This window comes from Vanellus vanellus, assembly GCF_965231255.1.
Source record: "Vanellus vanellus genome assembly, chromosome: 13".
Taxonomy (NCBI): domain Eukaryota; kingdom Metazoa; phylum Chordata; class Aves; order Charadriiformes; family Charadriidae; genus Vanellus; species Vanellus vanellus.
Window position 1 is genome coordinate 2,236,483 of NC_138918.1, and position 21,309 is coordinate 2,257,791.

General features: G+C 54.3%; 1 protein-coding gene across 1 annotated transcript in view; it reads right to left on the minus strand.

Moving 5' to 3' along the window:
• The window catches only part of PDLIM4 (PDZ and LIM domain 4), a 56,145-nt gene that overhangs the window by 21,137 nt on the left and 13,699 nt on the right, over positions 1-21,309 (minus strand). Inside the window, exons 2-3 of the mRNA XM_082489909.1 lie at positions 18,972-19,123; positions 7,788-7,872 (exon numbers count right to left, since the gene is read on the minus strand). Coding sequence (XP_082346035.1) covers positions 7,788-7,872; positions 18,972-19,123 — 237 coding nt within the window. The remainder of the gene's footprint in view (positions 1-7,787; positions 7,873-18,971; positions 19,124-21,309) is intronic.

Sequence of the window (21,309 nt, forward strand, 5' to 3'; positions counted from 1 at the left end):
ATTTACCCACCTCTCCGGCCAAAGACAGTTTTGGGAGCTGCTCTCTACCCTCACCCCATCCCCTTCACTGCTGTGCTTGTGGCCAGTCTGCCCTGTGCCACTTGGCCGGCTGCAAGGGCTCTGGGGGACCACATGCATCCCTCCTGCACCCAGCATCCTTCCTGCACCCAGCATCCCCCCCCCTGCACCAGCATCCCCTCCCCTGCACCCAGCATCCCCCCCCTGCACCCAGCATCCCCCCCCTGCACCAGCATCCCCCCCCCTTGCACCAGCATCCCCTCCCCTGCACCCAGCATCCCCTCCCCTGCACCCAGCATCTCTCCCCTGCACCCAGCATCCCTCCTGCACCCAGCATCCCCTCCCCTGCATCCAGCATCCCCCCTGCATCCAGCATCCCCCCTGCACCAGCATCCCCTCCCCTGCACCCAGCATCTCTCCCCTGCACCCAGCATCCCTCCTGCACCCAGCATCCCCTCCCCTGCATCCAGCATCCCCCCTGCATCCAGCATCCCCCCTGCACCAGCATCCCCTCCCCTGCACCCAGCATCTCTCCCCTGCACCCAGCATCCCCCCTGCACCCAGCATCCTTCCTGCACCCAGCATCCCCCCCAGCACCAGCATCCCCCCCCCTTGCACCAGCATCCCCTCCCCTGCACCCAGCACCTCTCCCCTGCACCCAGCACCCCCCCTGCACCCAGCAACCCCTCCCCTGCACCCAGCATCTCTCCCCTGCACCCAGCATCCTTCCTGCACCCAGCATCCCCTCCCCTGCACCCAGCATCCCCCCCTGCATCCATCATCCCTCCTGAACCCAGCATCCCTCCCCAGTACCCAGCTGCTCGGGCAGGGCTCTCTCCTCACGCTCTCCCCCCAGCAGGTCACTCAAGTGCCTGCAGAGAGGAATTCATTCATCTTAAGTGAGCGACAAGGAAAAATGAAATGGGGTGAGTTATTTTTCCTGATGGATAAGAACAGAAACACTGAACTACATGTGTGCTTCCAAACAAACACTCGCCATTTCTGAGTACACTCAGTTTCTTTACCTGTGTTAACAGCGTCATCACTGAAACTGATGCTATCAACTGAAATAATAGGGCATATATCTGTGTTAACTCCTTATCTGATGGCATTTTCTATTTTGTCCTACATCGACCCACATTGTTAGTATTTTAATATAGCTCCTGTTTATCTTTGATGAAAGCAAACTATTCAAGTTTGTTACCTGGACAGAAGAAAACACCAGTTTGAATTTTCCACTCCCATTTTTCCCCCTTTTACCCTATGGTTGTTTTTTCCCTCTTTAATATACCAGGATTATTGACGCTCACTTAATAAAGATTCTGATTTATATAGGAGATATATAGAGAATTTCACATAAAAGATTACCGCTACTACAGTATGACGCATTACAGTGGTACTGAGAAAATTCCTTTGCTTTCAAATGATTCAATATTGTCTCACAGGAAAAAAAAAAATAAGTAAAAGTGCACACCAACTTGTGTGCAACCTCTTTGCCCAGTAGAGCAGATCAGCAGATTTTGGTGGTGTACAAACCTGATACTTGAGTGTGAAACGCGGCCTCAGTACCCGCAGTCCAAGGCTGACGCCGCTTACAGCCGCCGTCAGGATTCAGCATGTTTCTGCTATTAAATCAGCCCTCAAACAACACGCTGGGAGTTCCCATGCGACGGGAACCCGGTCCTGTGCCAGGGCATTATCTCATCCTTTGTTTTCCCAAAAGGATGAGGCAGACGTTCTCCCCCTCCTTTCGCCCCGAGAGCACCGGTCGATGCCCGCGCGAGGGCTGGTGGAGCTGCGGATCCCAATAGAGCTTTCCCAGGAGCAGCCGTGGCCCATCCTGCCATGGTGACCAGGGGAGGAAGGAAGGTCGGTCACCTTGGGAAAGGAAATTCCCCCTGGCCAGGGAGGAGGCTTTATCCCGCGGTTCACAGAAGTGAGTATGAGCTATGCCATTTGCTTTTGCAAATATGTACAGAGAAGTTTCCTGCCCACCACCAACCCACTGAGAGCTTACAGCAGGACTCGGAGCCAATTAACCGAATGAGGAGTTGTTCATCCTTAATAAAAAAGTAATGATCATCTACTGAGACCAAAAAAATAAATACGAGACTATTTAAGACATATTTAAAGCTATTAAAATCAGTGCTAAGGGACAGGTTAGCACCAAACAGCTCTCCTGCTCCACTGCGGGACACTGCTGCTGTCCCCAAGTGCCCACAGCTGGGACACCAGAGGCTCAGACTCACACCTGAAGCCCATATGTCATTTTTTAATTTATTTTTTTTTATAATTAGAAGCAAGCATGATGAGCAGTCTAGTAGACCGCAACCATTACGAGGGGGCTATTTCTGAGGTCAGGGCAGCGATGGAAAGCTCCCGGGAATGATGCTGCAGAAAGCACTCCGCCTGGAGGACATGTGCAACGGGAGGCAGCAAGTCTTCAGCCAGGCACCAGAAAGGGGGGTCAGCCGGGTATGTTTGGACTTCCCTTGGCCTGGTGTACATGAAGCATTGGGTTTCTTGCACTGCCTGCTTCAGGCCGCTTGAACAGCTATGGTAGACACAACTTTGCCCCAGTTCCTCCTCTTCACCCCATCCCGGCTGGTATTTTCCCAGGCTGCCTGCCTTGCACCTGACTCCAGTCAGAGCAAACGAACAGAATCACCCAATCCCAGACTGGTGGGGGCTGGAAGGGCCCTCTGGAGCTCCACCAGTGCCACCCCCCGCCAGAGCAGGGGCACCTCCGGCAGTGGCACAGGACACCTCCAGGCGGGTTTGGAATGGCTCCAGAGGGGGAGACTCCCCCCCTCTCTGGGAGCTGTGCCAGTGCTCTGCCGCCCCCACAGGAGAGAAGTCCCTCCTCAGGTTCAGGTGGGACTTCCTATGGTCAGTCTGTGCCCGTTCCCTCTTGTCCTGTCACTGGGCACCACTGCACACAGACTGTTCCCACCCCCCGGCACCCGCCCTTGAAGGAGTGATAAGCGTTGAGAAGATCCCCCCTCAGTCTTCCCTTCTCCAGACTGAACAGCCCCACGGCCCTCAGCCTCTCCTCATCAGAGAGATGCTCCAGTCCCCTCATCATCTCCATAGCCCTTTGCTGGACCCTCTCCAGCAGTTCCCTGTCCTTCTCCACCCGGGGAGCCCCGACCTGGACACAGCACTCCAGATGTGGCCTCCCCAGGGCAGAGCAGAGCGGGGGGATGACCTCCCTCCACCTGCTGGCCACGCTCTTCTTGATGCCCCCCGGGATGCCATTGGCCTTCTTGGCCACCAGGGCACATTGCTGGCTCCAACACGAATCTCTACAGGCTGAGAATTTGGTGTCAAGCACAAAATAACACATTATAGAAAAAAACCCTTAAGTGACGAGCAGAAACAGCCGTCCCATCCTTCCTGCACGCCGCCGCTGCGCTGCGGCCAGTACTGCTCTTCTCCCCCGCTCAGAGCTCACCCCTCGGTCGGGCTCCGAAAACCCACGGGGCACGGTGCGAGAGAGGACCGAGGCGAGGGGGTACCAGGAGCACCGACCCACCCTCCCCATCCCTCCCCCCGAGAATACCGCGGGTGCCGCTCTGCCAGCCGGGTGGCACCGGGATGCCATTCCCACGGGGATGGGGCTGACGGAAGCGTCTCTCCCTCTCCGGCAGTCAGAGGAAACCCAGCCTTCCACCCCACGGGGCTTATTTCAGCCAAGCGTCCAGGTTTGGGAGGACTCGCATCCTATTCCAGCTCCGGCTACGTGCTATCAACTTAATTTCTGCTGCAATTATTCTCCCACCCAGACACTCGATCTACAGTCAATTAGGCTGACGGGGCTGTGCCCCACAGCTCAGAGCCCGCGTCTCCAGCCCCCCTGGGCCAGAAAGCTGCCAATTCTGGCAGGATGGGAACGGTCAAGAAAACAAACATCCTCTCCTTTTATTGGCACCACATGGCGGTATTTTGACTAGCGAGCTCACACTACAAGAAGCTGAAGACAGTGGGATTTCCAGAGACTGACGGATCGGCGCTCCCGCTCTCCCCGTCACCCAGGGAGGGACGGCCGGGGACGGTGCCCACCGCGACGCCCGCACCGGGCAAACGGCCGGCGGCAAAGCAAGACCGCAGATCCCACCGCGTCAGCAGTGATGTCATGGCCGCGTGATGGGAATCCTGACCTCACGCGGCAGCGCTGCTGTCCGGAGAGCACCGTGCCGCCCCGCAGCATCCCCGCGGGTCTGGCGGTCACCCACGACCAGATCTGACAAAGACACGGTCCTTTGCTAGTGAGGATGCAAGTTTGAATGTCGCTGGATTTCTGTCCTCCTCCATAGACCCTTGCTGTTAAGGACAGACTTGTACAGTGCAATTAGCTGATAACCAGTGTCTGCTTTTTAAAAAAAAAAAATATTATTTCATGAAGGATTATTCCCTAGCACCCTGCTCAGTGTCACTTCTCCTCGTTGGGAACAAGCAGCTCTCTCCGCTTCCAACTTCTTCAGCTGCGAGGGCAGTTATTCCCTGCAGTCGCGGTATTAATCACAGTCTTAGTAAGGAGGATTGATTACATTCTTGGTCTCTGAGTAGGGGTTTTCCACAAAGCGCAACTGTCAAACCACAAGAGATTTAGAAAGAGAGACGAGCTCAGCAGCCGCTCCATAGCCTCCGAGCTCCCTTGCACACAAGATAAGTTCAAAGCCTCACCGCCTTCAAGACAAAGACTGCACCTGAATAAACTAAAATGCAATTGTAGGGTACATGCTTTCCTAGAAATCACACGGATTTAGTCTAGCAAGAATTGCTGTAGTCACAAGTCAAAAGACTTTCAAGACATCTCTGCCCAGGACGACGGAAAAGTTGACAGAGTAAAACCTGGAGGAAGGAGAGACTTGTGCTCCCCACTACTGGAAAGGCCACGTGGGGTGAAAACTCTCAAGACCCTTTCAAGGACAACCCCAAACCTATATTTGTGATTTGAGGGCAGAATACCAGCAGGTTTGGGTTTTTTTCCCTGTGTTTCAAAGCAGACTGCTTTTCTCCAGGTGTGCGGGAGCGCACCTAAAGGCTGTGCGGTTTGAGCCAAGCTATGACTTTACAATGAGTCTTTTCCTTCTCACAGTCCAATAAGCGCTTTTGCCACAGGGGCTGCGTGAATACAGCCCGGGACAGCCCCGGGTCACACAGCATCGCCCCAGAGCCACGGCCGGGATCTCCGCTCCCGGGGACGGGATGCCTGCTGCAAGCGCCTGAGCTCTTGGGTGCTGCTCATCACCCTCAGCGTCACGCGGGTCAGAGGACGTCTGCGGTAGCGCGGGGGTTAGGACAGCCGCTGGCACGCGTCCCGAGCAGCCAGCGGGAACCACGCTCCAGGCGCAGTCGGTTTTGGGGGGAGAAGAGTCAACCAGCACATCTGGGCTGCGACCGCAGCAAAGGCACCCTAATGTGTGCCTGGTACCTCCTTCACCTCCTCTAGGGGAGACCAGGAGAGCCACGAAGCGGGACAAGGTGGAGATAGAGCCACTGAAAAAGAGCCCAAAAGCAGGAATCTGCTGTCTTTACCTCCTTATTCTTGTTCAAACACCTCTCTCAGTGCCTCGCCGCAAACACGTCTGTTTTACCCACCGAGTACTCCCCAGATTTAGACATTTTCAATGTAGGTCTGGATTCAGGAAAAATTCATCCCTGCCCCCTCATTACATTCTATGTAACTGCCTAATTTTTAAAAAGATCCATATGTAACGTGTATTAATAGTCAGATTCAAATCCAATCTGCATTAAACCTCAGAAATGTTGTATCTGGCAGTAGGACTGCTGCACATTTGGTCCTCATTTAGTATTATTCATAGGGTTTTGGGCACATCAAAGTCTATTAAGAAAAAATATCTGTCAAAAAAGATTGCAGTAATTGATTAATGAAGCAAACATGGCCAGAACTCAAAGCCCAAGCGCACAGATCACCCTGCTCTGTCAGTCAGCGCAGGAAAGACGACCAGACCCACCAGTCACTCGTGTGCGGTACTGGGGTGGGTTTGCTGGTGCTGCCGTCCCACAGTGCCAGGAGCTGCAACGCCCTCTGTCCGCGCTGCCCAGCCGGGAATGAAAAATATTTGCAAATTCCCAGATTTACAGCACGAATTGGTTGATGAGAAGCCCCCCATGAGGCGGCAATGTGCGCCGGCAGCCCAGAGAGCCCCCCGCCCCCCGGGCTGCATCCCCCGCAGCGTGGCCAGCAGGGCCAGGGGGGACTGTGCCCCTCTGCTGCGCTCTGCTCTGGGGAGACCCCCCCGCAGTGCTGCCTCCAGCTCGGGGGGTCCCCACAGCAGAAGGACACGGACCTTGGAAGGTTGGAAGGGACCTTGAAGACCATCCAGTCCCCCCCCTGCCCTGGGCAGGGCCACCTCCCCCCAGCCCAGGTCGCTCCCAGCCCCGTCCAACCCGGCCTTGAACCCCTCCAGGGATGGGGCAGCCACAGCTGCTCGGGGCACCCTGCGCCAGGGGCTCACCGCCCGCATGGCCGAGAATTTCTTCCTCATATCTCATCTCAATGTGCCCTCTTCCAGTTTGAAGCCACTCCCCCTCGTCCTATCGCTACATGCCCTTGTAAAAAGTCCCTCCCCAGCTCTCCTGGAGCCCCTTTAGGTACTGGAAGGCCTCAATAAGGTCTCCTTGGAGCCATCTTTTCTCCAGGCTGAACAACCCCAACCATCTCAGCCTGTCCTCATAGGAGAGGTGCTCCATTCCAGGAGGAGCAAGACAGCAGAACCTCCACTCTGCCCCATCTCCTCCTGCTGGTCTCCTCCGCATTCCCCAGATACCTCTACACCACGCATCATGGACCAGCACATCCAAAAACCCAACAGTCATGTAACTCGGAGGCAGAAAGGGAGTGAGATACTGTTCCTCTTCCCTTTGAGGAGCCAAAGGAGAAGGAGAGTTATCGTTGACCTCACTGCCAAGCTATTAGTCAAGAGATGGGCAGAAGGTTGGAAGCCTGTTCAGCTCCATCCACCTCCCGGTAGCAGGCTGCTGCCAGAGGCGGCGCTGCCCTTGCCCCGGCTCTCGGAGACCACGGGGCGGGAAGGCAGGGCAGGCTGCGGGAAGAGTGCGGGCAGGAGGGCGGAGAGGAAGAGCTGAGGACAGAGGCAGGAGAGAAGCTGCAAAACAGAGAGAAGGAAGAGAAAGGAGTGCGACAGAAGACAAAAAAAAAAAAAAAAAAAGAGACCATCATCACAAAAAAAATAATCATCCACCACCACGTGAAGTGAGTCACCGCCACGGGATTAGGAGGGTGCGGTGGATTTTGGAAGCGGCCGAGATGGAGGCACGTCGGCCGAGGCAGGTGCGAACAGACCCCGGGCGCGCTGTGCGCCGGGACGGGCATCGGGCAGCGCCCTTCGCAGGGCTCCCGACAGCTCCGTCAAAAATAATGCCGACCACGGCCCCGAGGGGGGTCTGGTGCCGGGTGCTCCCCCCGCCGCGGCGCTGCCCGGTGTCCCCCCCCCCCGCTGGCCAGCCGAATCCACGCCGCCCGGCCTGGGCGGAGGGCGATTACGGAGCTGGGTCTAAGCCAGATCAGCTCAGGGCTCCGGTCCTCCGCAGGAGCCCGGGCTTCACCAGCCCGAGGAAAGACCTGCACGGAAAAGTCTAACAAACACGACGCTGTAAAACCACGTGCAGAAACTCCTTAAATCCTGGCAGGAGCGCGGGCAGAGCAGAGGGGTTTCCAGATTCCAGATGTGGATCTCCTCTCCCCGGGAAAGCGAGCTGGGAGAGCTGCCGTGCCCTACCTGCGGGTCCGGCTCTATGTTGATCCGGTACGCTTGAGCCTTGCCATCTTCCCGGACGGGGGGGGACCAGGTCTTCCCTTCGGCTCTGCAAGGGGAAATTCAGCAAACTCAACTTAAATTGCTTTAAAAAAAACCCCAAAACTCCAAACAACAACAACAAAGACTTCTTACAAACAAACAAACCAACCAACCAACCAACCCACCCCCAAAACGAAACAACAAACCAAACAACAAAACAACATATATATAGTATATAGACCTGCCAGGGAATGAACGTATATATATGCATTTGTCTAAAATTATCCTCAGAAAGAGTACAGTGGCAAACAGAGAAGATGCCAGTTCCATGCCATTAAAACCACAAAGCTCAAAACCATTCTTGAACTCCAGGCTCCAACTTAGTGTGGAGTTTAAGATACAAACTTATTTCAGTTCGAGGAATGGGTAGACAGACTCGGGGCGGTCCTTGTCTTGCGTGCTCCTGGCTTCGTGCCTTCATTCTGCTCCTCAATCCTGAAATGCATTCTGATTACGTGTGCATATATATATATTTCATTCCCCGGCAGGCCTGTACACCAGAACAAAGTCGGAATTATATATACGCCTTTCAGCTACACGGCTTACACGACCCCGCATGAATCATCTTCACCTTTTCCACGCAGGTGCTGGATAGAAAAAGACCTAAAAATACACTTTCCGTTCACAAATGCACCTTCAGCCCTGCCAAACCAGAGCGGGACGCTGCCACTGTCCAACGACGTGCCATGTGCCTCATCCCTTTTTCCCCACAGAGGCAGCTGGGGGCACGGCTGGGATGCCACGGCCAGCGGGACTGTCCTCTCCAGCGCTGGGGGGCACGAGGGCGCTGGGGAGGTCCGGCAGGCACATACACACACAGGCTTTTTCTGGGTGCCGAGAGGTTGAGTTGGGAGAGGGAAACGGCACGAAGTACAAGAGAAAGTTTTCACACACAAACTGTTCAGTCCATCCCGACAATCTGCGTATGCAGCACTTGGGCAAACCGGGTCTGCTCCTGAGAGGCAGAGACCGCTCCGGGCGGCCAAGCATCCTTCGGCGGACTCTGGCCCCTGCCACATCCCACGGTCGGCTTCGGTTTAATTATCTGCAGAGTCCAAGTTTGAAAACTAAGGAGCACGGTTTTGACCCAGCAACCCTCGAGGTGATCTTTTTTTACCTTTAGTATTTTGCATCTAAACCAGTCAAAATACAAACCCACCTTTGTCAGTTCAGGATCTGACCCAAAACCTACCAAAAGCAAAGGTTCCCACTGCCTTTAACGCACTTTGGATCCATCCCCTGAGGATTTTACCTTTTTTTTTGTTCCAAATCACCACTTGCTACTATCTTCATAGCTTTTCCAACCGGGAAGAACTCGCTCTTTCTCACAGCTAGACATCTTGTACCGAATAAATATCTTTACCATGATAATTTTAGCTTTCAGGCTGGGACCTTTCTTTTTAAGCTGGTCTTCCCAACCGTTTTTGGTGGGACAAAGAAAACCATCCTTCCCAGGACTGGCAGCATTCCTAGCAAACCCGACTCGCTTTCTGCCACGATCCGGTGCTGTGTCTATTGCTTCCACATTGAGAATTTCATCGGGACGCCCAGAACAATGCAAATGCCTAATTACGTTGGCAGAGCTCATCATTAGAATTTCCGTGCCTTTTTCCCTCCACTGACTCAGCCCGATGTGCGCTCCCACCGCTGCCGAGAAGGGGCACTTACGACATTCCCCTTCGCTCAGCTCTGGAGCCCACACGCCAAACTCAGCTTAAAGGATCCCCGAAGACTCTGGTTTGCCAGTAAATAAGAACCGAGATTCAGAAGGCCGTTCTGATTGTAGAAGATAAGAGTGATAACAGTAAATTCGCTCTGCATGAAACTACGGCATTTGGTGACCGGCACTGCCAGCGCTTTCTGCTTTGAGTGTCCCAGTGCCCCACAGCCCTAAATGAACAAAGATCACACCAGTTGTACCAGAAAGCAGCTGAAGTTGTGTTTTCCAAAAATCGTTATAGGCATCTCCGCACTTAATGAAAGACACAGACAGACTGAGGTTTGCGCGTTGAAGCCCATTTGTAGTTAGTGCTTTTAATGATTAAACTTCACCACAGTTATGCAGAGCGACCAAACGTTCTTGGTATAAGCACGAGAGCCTCGTACAGCCCCCAGCCAGGGCCTGAGCGAAGCCAGGCTCAGCTCCGCCACAGCTTCCCCTTCAACTGCTCTGAAACGAAGCTGAGACGTCACGATTTAGATTCTATTCGGCACTTTTAAAGGCAAAGGAGACTGGGAGAAACACCAGCCCCCCCAAATGGAAATGCAAGTTGTACGTTTGATGACCATGAATGCTTACACAGGGAGATTCCCTCTTGTTGTAGAATCATAGAATGGTTTGGGTTGGAAGGGACCTTGAAGACCACCCAGTCCCACCCCCCTGCCCTGGGCAGGGCCACCTCCCCCCAGCCCAGGTCGCTCCCAGCCCCGTCCAACCCGGCCTTGAACCCCTCCAGGGATGGGGCAGCCACAGCTTCTCGGGGCACCCTGCGCCAGGGGCTCACCACCTGCACAGCCGAGAATTTCTTCCTAATATCTAATTTAAATCTCCCCTCTTCCAGTTTGAAGCCGTTCCCCCTCGTCCTATCAACAGGAAGAGCAGAATATGAGAGAATTCAAAATAACGAAGAGGTGACTGCCCGAGAGTCTGATGTTGTGTTTAGGCAACAGCAAAAACCAATCGCACTTTTCTAACGCAACAGGTGAGGGATCCGACGTCGCACTCAAATGTTCCGAGTCGTTTAATTTACGGCTCAAGGACGGGAAAAGCGTTCTCAGATGTGTTGCAGGGGATTAAAGTCAGCTATGTGGAAATCATTACCCCGCACTAACAGTGCTCTACTCTATTTCAACAGCTGCTCGGACAATCCTAAGAAAAATACCTTGCCCCGGGTTAGTGCTATGCCTTCAGCACGGCGCGTCGTGGGAAACGGAGCCATTAACAAGACATCGCTAAAAAAATAAAGCTGCAGACACCTTTCATCCCACGATCTGTTTTCTAAAAGACTCAACGTCATTCTCAAAAGATTACTTGCATACGCTCACGTATTTTACCGAAATGTTTTTTCACCTGGTAATGATCCGCGAGCCTTGCTCTCTACATTTGTAGAGCTGCTTTTAAGTTGCAAGAATTCTGGGGTCTTACTGAATTTCTAATTTCTCCATCCCCCTATAAACTAACAGTTAGCACTTGGGACGCTGCTGTCTGCTGTCGTGCAGCCGCGCAGGTGCGAGCGGGCGACGCCGACGCAAACCTCCAGAATAACCCAATCGCTGGATTTCACCCCAATCTGTGTAGTCATTTCGGGGGGGAGGGGGTGACTCCATGTTCCTGCCCGTCTCCTGAACGCTATTCACCTCCTGTGACGGCTCATCACTAGGGTCACGGCTGATTTTTATCACTCACGTGGCCATCAGCCTTCCAGGAGCTGAACTGGGTGCAGAAGCAGCTACGGCTGATGCTTCCGCCTGCGCAGGACGTGGACCTCGCCGCGAGAGCCGTAAGGTGACGGCTCCGTCCCCGCAGGGCGGGCAAGGCTTCGCGCCGGCTGGTGAACCGGCGCAGGCGCTGAGCTCTGCTGAGCACCCCGACGGACCCGGCTCGCCCAGCGTACGCGGAGGAGAAGCTGCGGGATTTCTCCTCCTTCATTCCTCTCGGCTGAAAGCATCGCTGTGTATCCCGGCTCTGGAAAGCTGCCGGTTTTCCTCTCTATTAGTCCTCGAGGAGCTCAGAGGGGAAGCTGTGATTCACTTTTCCAGTTGTACTTTTACTGGAAACTTGAGAACATCGTACACTGTCATCCTTCCCATCTCCCAGCAGCGTGCCTGCGCGGCTCGCAGCGAACGGACCCCGAGAAAACCCCCACCAGCCGGGGGAGGCGGGAGGGGGGCTCAGAAGAACATCAGCTACGTGAGGTTCCAGGGACTTCTGGGGCTACGCGTCCTGCGGACTCATTACTGGGCTTTCTCTTTCCGAAACTTCCAGAGAAGCTCCATCCCCGTACGGAGAGCAGGAATAAATAATAATAATAATAAAAAAATCCCCGTACTCAAATTCCCCAAGCAGGCTCGGCAGAAGCGTAACGGCGCGTCGGTGCGCGTGGGCTCTCCGCAGGCTGCCCGTCCCCTGGGGAATGGGGTTCGTTATCCATCCCGCCGCGGGGCACAGCTCGCGGCCGCGTGCCCCACCGCGCTTCTGCACGCCGGCCGCGTCGCGCCGCCTCACGCACCCGGGAACAAATCCGGCGGGCGTTGGGAAGCGCAGCTCTAAAGGCATTTGGGGGCTCCCAGCCCTCGCGCGCTGCCTTGCTGCCCTCTCAGCCCCTCGTCCCTGCTCTGCCAGGGCTGCACCGAGCAAAACGGCTCCACAGCTGTGCAGGGGGGTCCACGGTCGCTATTTAAAAAAGAAGAGTTACCACCTCTGGAACACCTTCCCTCCACGGGCAAGGGCCCCGCGGGGCCGCTCCGGCCGCACGCACACCGGCCCGAGGGGGAAGAAGCCGCGTCCAGCAGCTGCTGAAGACAGAAGGAGCCAAACCCGAACCTTTGCGGATTTACGCTTTGACACCCCGGTCAGGAAACAAACACAACGCAACAACCCCGGGGTCCGCGGCTGCGCCTGGGGTCGGTCCTCCATCACCCACCCGGCCCCACGCTCAAACAGCCCCAGTGTTAATCCCAAAAGAAAGGGCTGTCATTGGATTGGACTGGCAAGAACAGCATTAAATGTCGCCTTCTTTTTGTTTTATTCTTTAAAAAAAAAAGGTCTCACAACACGTGTGAATTCCTCCCTGCACATCCCAGGACTACGAACACGTTACCCCCCGGGCGGAGGAGCCAGCAAGCACACTTCATGCCTCATAAGGAATTTCTTCATTTGTGTAACTTAGAGACAACTTCAGGGTCAGAAAAAAGAAAAAGAACAAGTTTTACCACGTGATCATCCCGATCCACACATTTACATTATTTAAACCTCTGAAATCCTTGGCCGCCAGTCAAACGCATACATTTCGTGGCTAAATACCAAGATCTCCGTACTGCGTTTCTGTGGGTAATAATTCACGGGGCTGCTCAGCACCCCAGATCTTCTCCAACCATCTGCCCCGTGCCCGCCCTCGCCCTCCCCTGCGGGTGCCGGTAAGGCAGGCGAAGCGAAGCCGCCCCCGTGCCACCTTGGCTTGGGGTTCAAGAGCCGGGAAGACGATGCTGGAAGAGGCCGATTTATCACCAGGGCATCCTGAACCGTCCTGCTCAGCCTTCACCGGCCCCGTCGCCACCTCCCCCTGCCGCCCTGGTGCCAGGCGCTGCTCCAGCCTTACTAAGCCCACTTGAACCCCTGGCCTCGCATTTCGGAGCCGTTAACCACGACCTGAACGCCCACCCCTCGTCGCAGGGCTGCCCAGGTAATGCCTCACACGTTACATCGGAGCATCGGTTACAGAAATAGACTTCTTTCATCAGCTGCTGAGGATTTTCCTCCGCTCCGTTTCGGGACAGAAAGGCCACTGTGCTGCTTTGCTTTGCACGGTGCCGCTGCCCAGAAACAGCCCTGAACGTCTTGGGGCAAAGTGTGACCCGGCGAAGCTGGGGACAAAACACCCACTAACTTCATGGGAACAGGGGTCTAGTCAAGAAAGGCGTTAGAGAATGGGGGCGCGAAGAAAGAGGGACTCCAAGAGCACTTATAGTCCTCGATAAAGGACAGAATATAGATTTTTAAAAAATCACAGAATGGTTTCGGTTGGAGGGCACCTTAAAGACCACCCAGTCCACCCCCTGCCCTGGGCAGGGCCACCTCCCCCCAGCCCAGGTCGCTCCCAGCCCCGTCCAACCCGGCCTTGAACCCCTCCAGGGATGGGGCAGCCACAGCTGCTCGGGGCACCCTGCGCCGGGGGCTCACCGCCCCCACAGCCGAGAATTTCTTCCTCAGATCTCATCTAAATCCACCCCCTTCCAGTTTGAAGCCATTCCCCCCATCCTATCACTCCATGCCCTTGTAAAAAGTCCCTCCCCAGCTCTCCTGGAGCCCCTTTAGGCACTGGAAGGGGCTCTGAGGTCTCCCCAGAGCCTTCTCTTCTCCAGGCTGACCCCCCCACCTCTCCCAGCCCGTCCTCCCAGCAGAGGTGGTAACATAAATCTATGGTAGTACACGCTGAGAGCAGGGACAGCCTCCCAGAGACCAACGCTGACTCGGGGCTGCAGGGGACACGGGGGAACCACAGCCCCCAACACCCTTCAAGCTGCAACATCCCCTTCCCAGCAGTTTTCCCAATGCGGGCTTGGGGCCATCTCCTCCAGGAAGGATGCAGCACAAGCCTTCGAGCTCCCGGCTGGCAGATGACAAAAGCTTCAGAGAAAGCTTTGGGGCTCGCCTTCCCCCTCTGGCACAGACGGGCAGGTCTGGACAGTGCTGCCAAGGACTTTCCAGCTGCGTGCGTCAGCAGGAACAGCGTCAGTGATGCCACAAGGTCTCCTGTCCGGCGCCCGAGGTCCTTTGGGCGCTCAACCCTCTGTTCTCAAGCGGTGGTTTCAGCAAAGCACAGCTCCAACCCAATTTTATGGCTGGTTTTATTTGAGGCATGACCCAATTTGAAGTAAGAAGCCCTCCCCACTAACCAGGGCCGCAGCGTAACCGCAAGAGATGTTAACGCTGAAGGGAGCCGGGAGGGTTTTCTTCACAAGAGATAAGAAAATACACAGTCATATGTAAGCAAGAACAGGGCGAGCTGCACTGCTGAGCTGGCTATCTCTGGGCTTTAGGCTTGTTGTGTGCCACTTGCCCGGACACCGACTGTCTTCAAGGATAAGAAAGAGTTGATTGCGAGAAATAACATTGATTTTAACGCTCGAGTGCTTCTTCACATGAGCGTACGTCACTACAGAGATTTATCGAGCCTGTGTTGGTGGATCCTCTGTTACCGTTAGAAACCAAACCAGCTTTGCCGTCCGAGGTGACCGCTGCGTGGAGACCGCTGTGTGCTCTGCCGGCTTCGCGCCACGCTGCGTGTTTCGCTGCTGCCGCTGCCCCCCCTCAGCCTCCCCGGAGTTACGTGAAAGACCAGAGGCAGAGCAGCCCGGAGCCCTGCTCGGCTCTGCCAGCCGGCAGCACGTCTCTTCCCAGCCACCCCCCAGCGCCGCACCCCAGCCCCCTCTCCCGCGGGGCTCACCGCCAGTCCAGCGCAACCGCAGTGTCCCAAGCAGAGAAAACAAACAAACTTTCCTCCGATTTCCCAGGAACTGTCACGCAACTGTGCCAGACACGCTAGGAAACGCCGCCGCTCCTTTCCGCCAAGGCAGCCGTGCCGTTTCCACCGTGCATCTTTCCTGCGGCCCCAAAACTTGACTTCTCCAGTGGTCCCAGTGCCGCTGCCCCCCCCACCTCCCCCAGCCCCAGCTCCCCGCGGAGCGCAGCGCAGCGCCCAGCGAGCGAAGCCACCGCAGATGTGCTTCCCAACAGCTGGCACGGTCCTCCGGCCAGCCGAGCCACGGGGAGGAGCGCTCTGGGTGCTGCTTTCCATTATGGTCTTTGGAAATTACATGTTCACGTTTGATGAGAAACTCTCAGTTTCTCTCCTTCCAGACTGACTCGATGAACAGATTCTGCCACGCGGCCGGGTAAGAGCAAAACCATCAAACCCAGCGTGACGTTCCTAATGACAGACGGCGCTAACGATAGGTGCGCCCATCTATGTGCCCTCCAGCCGCGCGGTCACGTCTGGCTGTGGCCAAAGTTTGCAACACAACAGAAAACCCACTTACTTCAGTCGTCCCCTCCCACGTACGAGGGAAAGATATTGCCCGCACTGCACGGGGAAGTTTTACACTCTAATTGTTTATTCCACCCACAAACGGTCGGTCCTTCGGGCTCCTTACTTCTTTCCCCATCGGTGTATCCACATGTCTTAATGAAGCGAATTTGATAAAGAGGAAAATCAGCATCTCCTCCCATCAAATTCAATGGTGTCTCTGCATCCCCAATACCTCCGGAAGCCAAACGGGCCACATCGGTCTCAGGACATCCCGTGACACCGCACAGTGACTCCCCTCTCTCTTCGCCCCCGTGTTTTCCCCCCATTCGGATTTTCCTACTGAACTTTCTACTCATTGACTAAACGCAGTTTGAAAACAAAACCAGTCTTGTTCTGTATCTCGGGAACGCTCATGCCAAGGGTTCACGGAGAAAGGGCAGGGGATGGAAGAAGCCCAGAGGGCACCAGAGGGCTGGAAGCCCTTCGCTGCCAGGCGCTGCCCGGCTCCCTGCCCGCCCTCGGCACGCCCGCCCGGAGCCTCCTTTGGCAAAACAGAATTAACGTCAAATTCCATATGTCTTCAGTAAAGACATACAACAAACAAACTCGTTATTTCAAATATATTTCAGACAAACACACTTATTTAAAAAAAAAAAAAAATAATCTCCTTGTGTTGGTTTGCAAACTATATTTTGCTGAAGGCCGCGGACAGAGAGGACACTGCCTGGAGAGCATCCTTCTGCCCGAGGGAGGAGAAGGTACTAACGCACGTGGGGCTTTCCTGGAGCTCAGCCTCACAGCGGCGTCCCCGGCGGCGATCCGCAGCTATCCCAAACGGCAGTTGCGGGACACACACACACGCGAACCAGCCAAGTCCCCCGTCACTGCCCCAGGACGCGGCTCCCTCGGCAGCACCAGGTCAGGGTGACCCCCGGGAGCGGGGCGCTCTCCGGGCGGCCGGTCCCGGGGCAGGGATGTGCTCACACCGAGGAGGTAGCGCCGGTCGCGCTTCCAGCGATGACTAACGGCTGGGCAGAGTCGTCTGGATCCCGCAGGTCACTCGGGAAACGGGAGAGAGATCCAAGAGCCATGTCACCGAGCGCTTGCTTTGGGCCAAACTAAAAATAGACCTAATAAAGCGTTCCTGGAGCTGCTTTCCTTACTGTAGAAAATAATAAACTATTCAGTTTTTCCTATCAAGAGAAAGGCCGCTCCCACAGACATCTCCGGGCACGGCCGAGGTGCGTTTGCTCTCGGAGGAGGCACCTAACTGACCCAACAGTGCCATCTCCTCCCGAGAGCAGCCGCCCCATGCTGAAGAGTCCCTCACCATCACCAGCTCCTGTCTGTTCCCCTCTCGCAGAAGCCTGAGCATTTATTTTTGCCTGAGCATTTATTTTTGCCTGACTCTAAGATATGAGAGCCTTTAAAATCTGCATTTACGAAGCTTTTAAGGCCTGACAAAAACCACGGCAACCCTCCTGCCTACCCTCCTGCCTAGCAAAGCCCAGGCCACCTCACCCGGGAACGCTGCACCACTGCAAGGCCGTCGGCCATCACCAGTAACATCTGCTATGGAGAACCCACTGCTCCTCTGGGGACACTGCGAGGTCCCACAGTTAAAACCATCCACCTTGGCAGGTGTAGATGGGCAAACCCAACCTGAAGCCCCAGACCCTCCTGCTGCCAGAGGTCTTCCACACAGCAGCTTCCAGACCTCCATGAGGTCGTTAACGAACATTTCCGCATCTCGGGGAAACTAAAGAGACAGATCAGCCTGAACCCCACCAAGGCACATACCGCACTGCTGCGAGACCTCTGCCCGCTCCTCTGCGTGACGGAGCAGAGCTGTGCCAGCGTGACAGAACCCCTGCCCTGTGTCCTTGCAAGAAGTCACCTCTTAGGAGAGGAGATGCACTTTCACGGAGGTTCTGCTGACACCGCGTACACTGACATGGCCGCTCCCACCACCGGTATGGTCACAGCAAGATTCAAGCACCGCTTCCCTAACCACGAGGACCGGGTGGACATCCCGTGCGCCCCCCTCAGAGGAGTACTCGAGGGTCCCATCTCAGCCAACAAACAGATGCCAATTCATACCGGTGGCTAAAATGAGGTGTAAAAGTGGGAATTCAGCCCATAAATTCACACAGTAGAAACCCTCATCCATGAGAATAAAACGCTGCTAGGCCGCAGGTGAAAGTTGTTTTCAGCAAAACTTTATTCTAATTCCTGACAAAGTTGTTCTGCTGCCAAACCACCGCAGCAGCTCACCAAAACCTTCCGGCACTACACGAGGACTTCAACCTCTTCCAAGGAGAGCTCCACCAGCCTGCGGACAGGCAGCAAGGGAACCCTTGTCCTGCCCTGGGTACAGCCCTTCTTTGGGGTAGAAGACCATCCAGTCTCCTTCAAACTGCTCCAAACGGAAAGCAAAACGACCGTCCTCCTCGGCTACGGGAAATTCTACCTGCGTGAAGGGGTTTCTTGTTTTTCTTTTTTCTATCCGAATGCTGAAGCCACGTCGTCCCCACATCACAGGCTGAGCTCAGGGGACTCCGCTTCGGCCGGGCAGCTCAGGCACCGCTCTTGGATGAACCATGAGGAGCAACCAAGGCTTTGCTCCATTTATGGCCGCGCTCCGTCCCTGCTGCCCAGCCTTCCGCTCAGAAACTCCATGTTTTCCAAGAGAAGCATAAACAGTAAATGATAGCTCTTCATAGCAGGAAATGCCTTTTTAATCTGAAGTGCAGAATTGTATAAACTTATTTAAATCTATTACAGATAACATTAGCCATTTGTGAGCCTTATAAGGAGCGCTCATTTTGCCCGGATAATCTGTATTAGGAACCTTTAGCTACAGAATTAGTTCCAATGGAAAGCAAAATAAACCCCAAGCCTTTGTTTTGCTTTGAAATATTCTAAAGTGAATTTGGCAGGACCTTAAAATGTGTATTAATTGAACAGATGTTTCGGAAAATGATAGGTGGATGTTAATGAGACGGGATGCTTTGCCCAACGAAGACTTAGATCCCAGTGCTACCCTTGCTCGAGTCGATAAAAACTCCATTGGGCTGAAGGATTCCACCCAGCTCACAGCCTGCACGAGCCTTGCGAGGTACGAATGATAACCCCCCCCCAGAAATGAACCAAACCCATTTTTTGTACCAGTGGTCTTCTAAAGCCAATTTTATTTTGGTTTATTGTTTTTAAAAACGCAGAACAATTACACAGACCGTGGGGATGCACCAAGAACCGAGCCTAAGGGCACATCTGCCCCCGGGGTGGCCACGAGCCTTCGGCAGAAGGGGCAAGCAAAGCTGACGCAGGAGCACGTCGAACAGAAGAGGACACCCACCTGTTCAGGGAGAGCAGTAGCTGGTCCATGCATGCTTTGATCTTGTTTTGGGCTTCTAGGTGGGTCATGTTCTCCGTGCTCTCTCCATTAATTGCCAGAATGATATCTCCTGGGCACAGGTTTGCCAGCGCTGCTTTACTGCCGGGGTTAATCTAGGCGGGGAAAAATAAAAAGGTTACTTAAAAGAATGCTTGGTTTTTACAAAGTCCACTTTCTTGGAATAAGCAGCAGACAAAGGCACTGGTTATTTCTGGAGAAGACCCGTGTTTTGCCTACGCCAACAGCATCTACCAGAGGTTGGCTGTCAGAGCTCTCGGGTCAGCCCCAGTTCTCCAAGGGCCACCCTCTACAACAACGCGCTTTCAAATCAGGAGATTTCTGGCAGTGTGTGACCAGGTCCTCTCTTCAGATTTGTCTCTCGCTTAAAATAATGCAATACCCTCTTTCAAGGGAGATGCTTTAGACTCCTTTGGCGCACAGGCCTTAAATCATGCTGTGAAAAGAGCGCATGCAGCCCTCCTCTTTGGCTAGCTACGGAATTAGACGAGCGCAGTCACCCTAATTGCTTCCTGCCGAGAGGTTACATTTGACATCAGTTTTTCCTGACCGTCATTCAAATGACCTGTCTCTTTCTAGCCCTGCACGGAATATCACACAGCTCGTTAAGTCTCCACAGCTCTCTCCTTCTGGGTTTGTCGGAGTGCCAGAACCTTATAAACCTCATAACTTCTTTCCTGAGGAACTAATGACAGGTCCAGGTAGTGTTTGTGGTCAGCCCATAAAAGAGTTTCTTGAGAAACTACCATTTCAGTTACATCAGCCCAAACGTGTCTTTAATTTTTGCAATAATATAAAATGATGCGAGGCATAAGCAGGACAGGTAAATGTGTCTGCTTAAACTCTTAACAGCTACGTGCTTGCCCTCTAATTTCCTCTTCAGTCATTCAGAGCATCTGCTAAGGCTCCACTAACTACCCATGTGGTTTATCCAGTGGGAAGTACAGCAGGTCCCACTTGCAGTTACTCATCTCTCACCCCACGTAGAGCGCGATGGGTCCCCGAGCCGGAGGCAGCACCGCGGGGGGGTCTCCCCAGAGCGCGGTTTCGAGGCCTATTTTCATCGGGAACTTGAGGAGGGTTTAGCCTGACCACCAAAGCCCTTTCTGGATCGCACTGGGGCTGCTCGCGGGATGAGGCCATCGAGAGGCAGATGGCACCCGACGTAACACGGGCCCGCCGCACCGCCCCCTGCCTGATTACAGCCATGATACCGCTGAAACATGGACCTGAAGGTGTTTGAGGAGCTCCAAACCACTTTTTGCATTTAAGTAGAACTGGCAGCCTGAATTAAGCCTTTTGTTGCGTTGTCGGAATAAATCAGCGTTTGCCATTTGCTCTTCAATAGTTCCAGCCGGGCTATTTCGCTCTAAAAAACCTGCCCGGCCTCCTCCTCCCTTCCTCCCCTCCTCCCGGGCTCCCCGTGACTCAGCTCACAGCAAACAAAGGGAGGTGTTTCGGAAGGCAGCACACGTTAGCTGCAAAGCTCTGACACGGAACATTTCAACCCAGCACAGGTTTATTTTTTCCCCGCCGTGCATTTTGTCCTCTTGTGTTTTTTGAACCCGTGTAAGAAGCCACGGCACCCACAGAGCATTAGGGTCCCTCGACAGCCACAGGAGCTGCCCAGACCCACCAGAAAGTCAACCAGAAGCTCAACCAGCACCTCCAAGGAAGCATCTCCATGCTCTTGCCTGTTGTTCTCCGTTTCCCTCGGTGTCCGCCCCGCAGCCCCGGCTGCCAGCCAGGCTTTTGGACTAACAGACCTCCACTTTGACCCGGGACAGCTGTATTTTGTTCTTGTCTATTCAATGCTGTCTAGATGTCTGATGGATTCTTCTCCCTGCGATGATCTTAACCAGATTGTAGCTTCCTTGGAGAATAAGCTGGTCATTAATGGGGCTCTTAGCTGTTTCCTATTTTTAGATTCTGGTTTATTTCAAATTATTTTGGCAGTATCTTCATATTAGCATTTTAGACTAGCCGTGGAGATGACTGAGGGCTTGAAACGGAGCTGCGCTCCAAGAACTCATTAGTTTGAGATACAGCATCGGTGTCTCAGCAGCTTGGGAATCACTATTGCAATGTCCGTCAGGTCCAAAGTTTGTATTTAAGTGAATAATGTTTAAAATATTTCAACCCAAGTTCTCCTTACTCACAGCTGTGCGAAGCCATTGACACCAAACATGCCACAAAAAGCCCTACGAGCCTGGCTGTGGGGCAGGGCCATGTCCGAATCCTCGTGCGAGGGTCCGGCTTGCTTCGCTCCGTGCGGACGCAT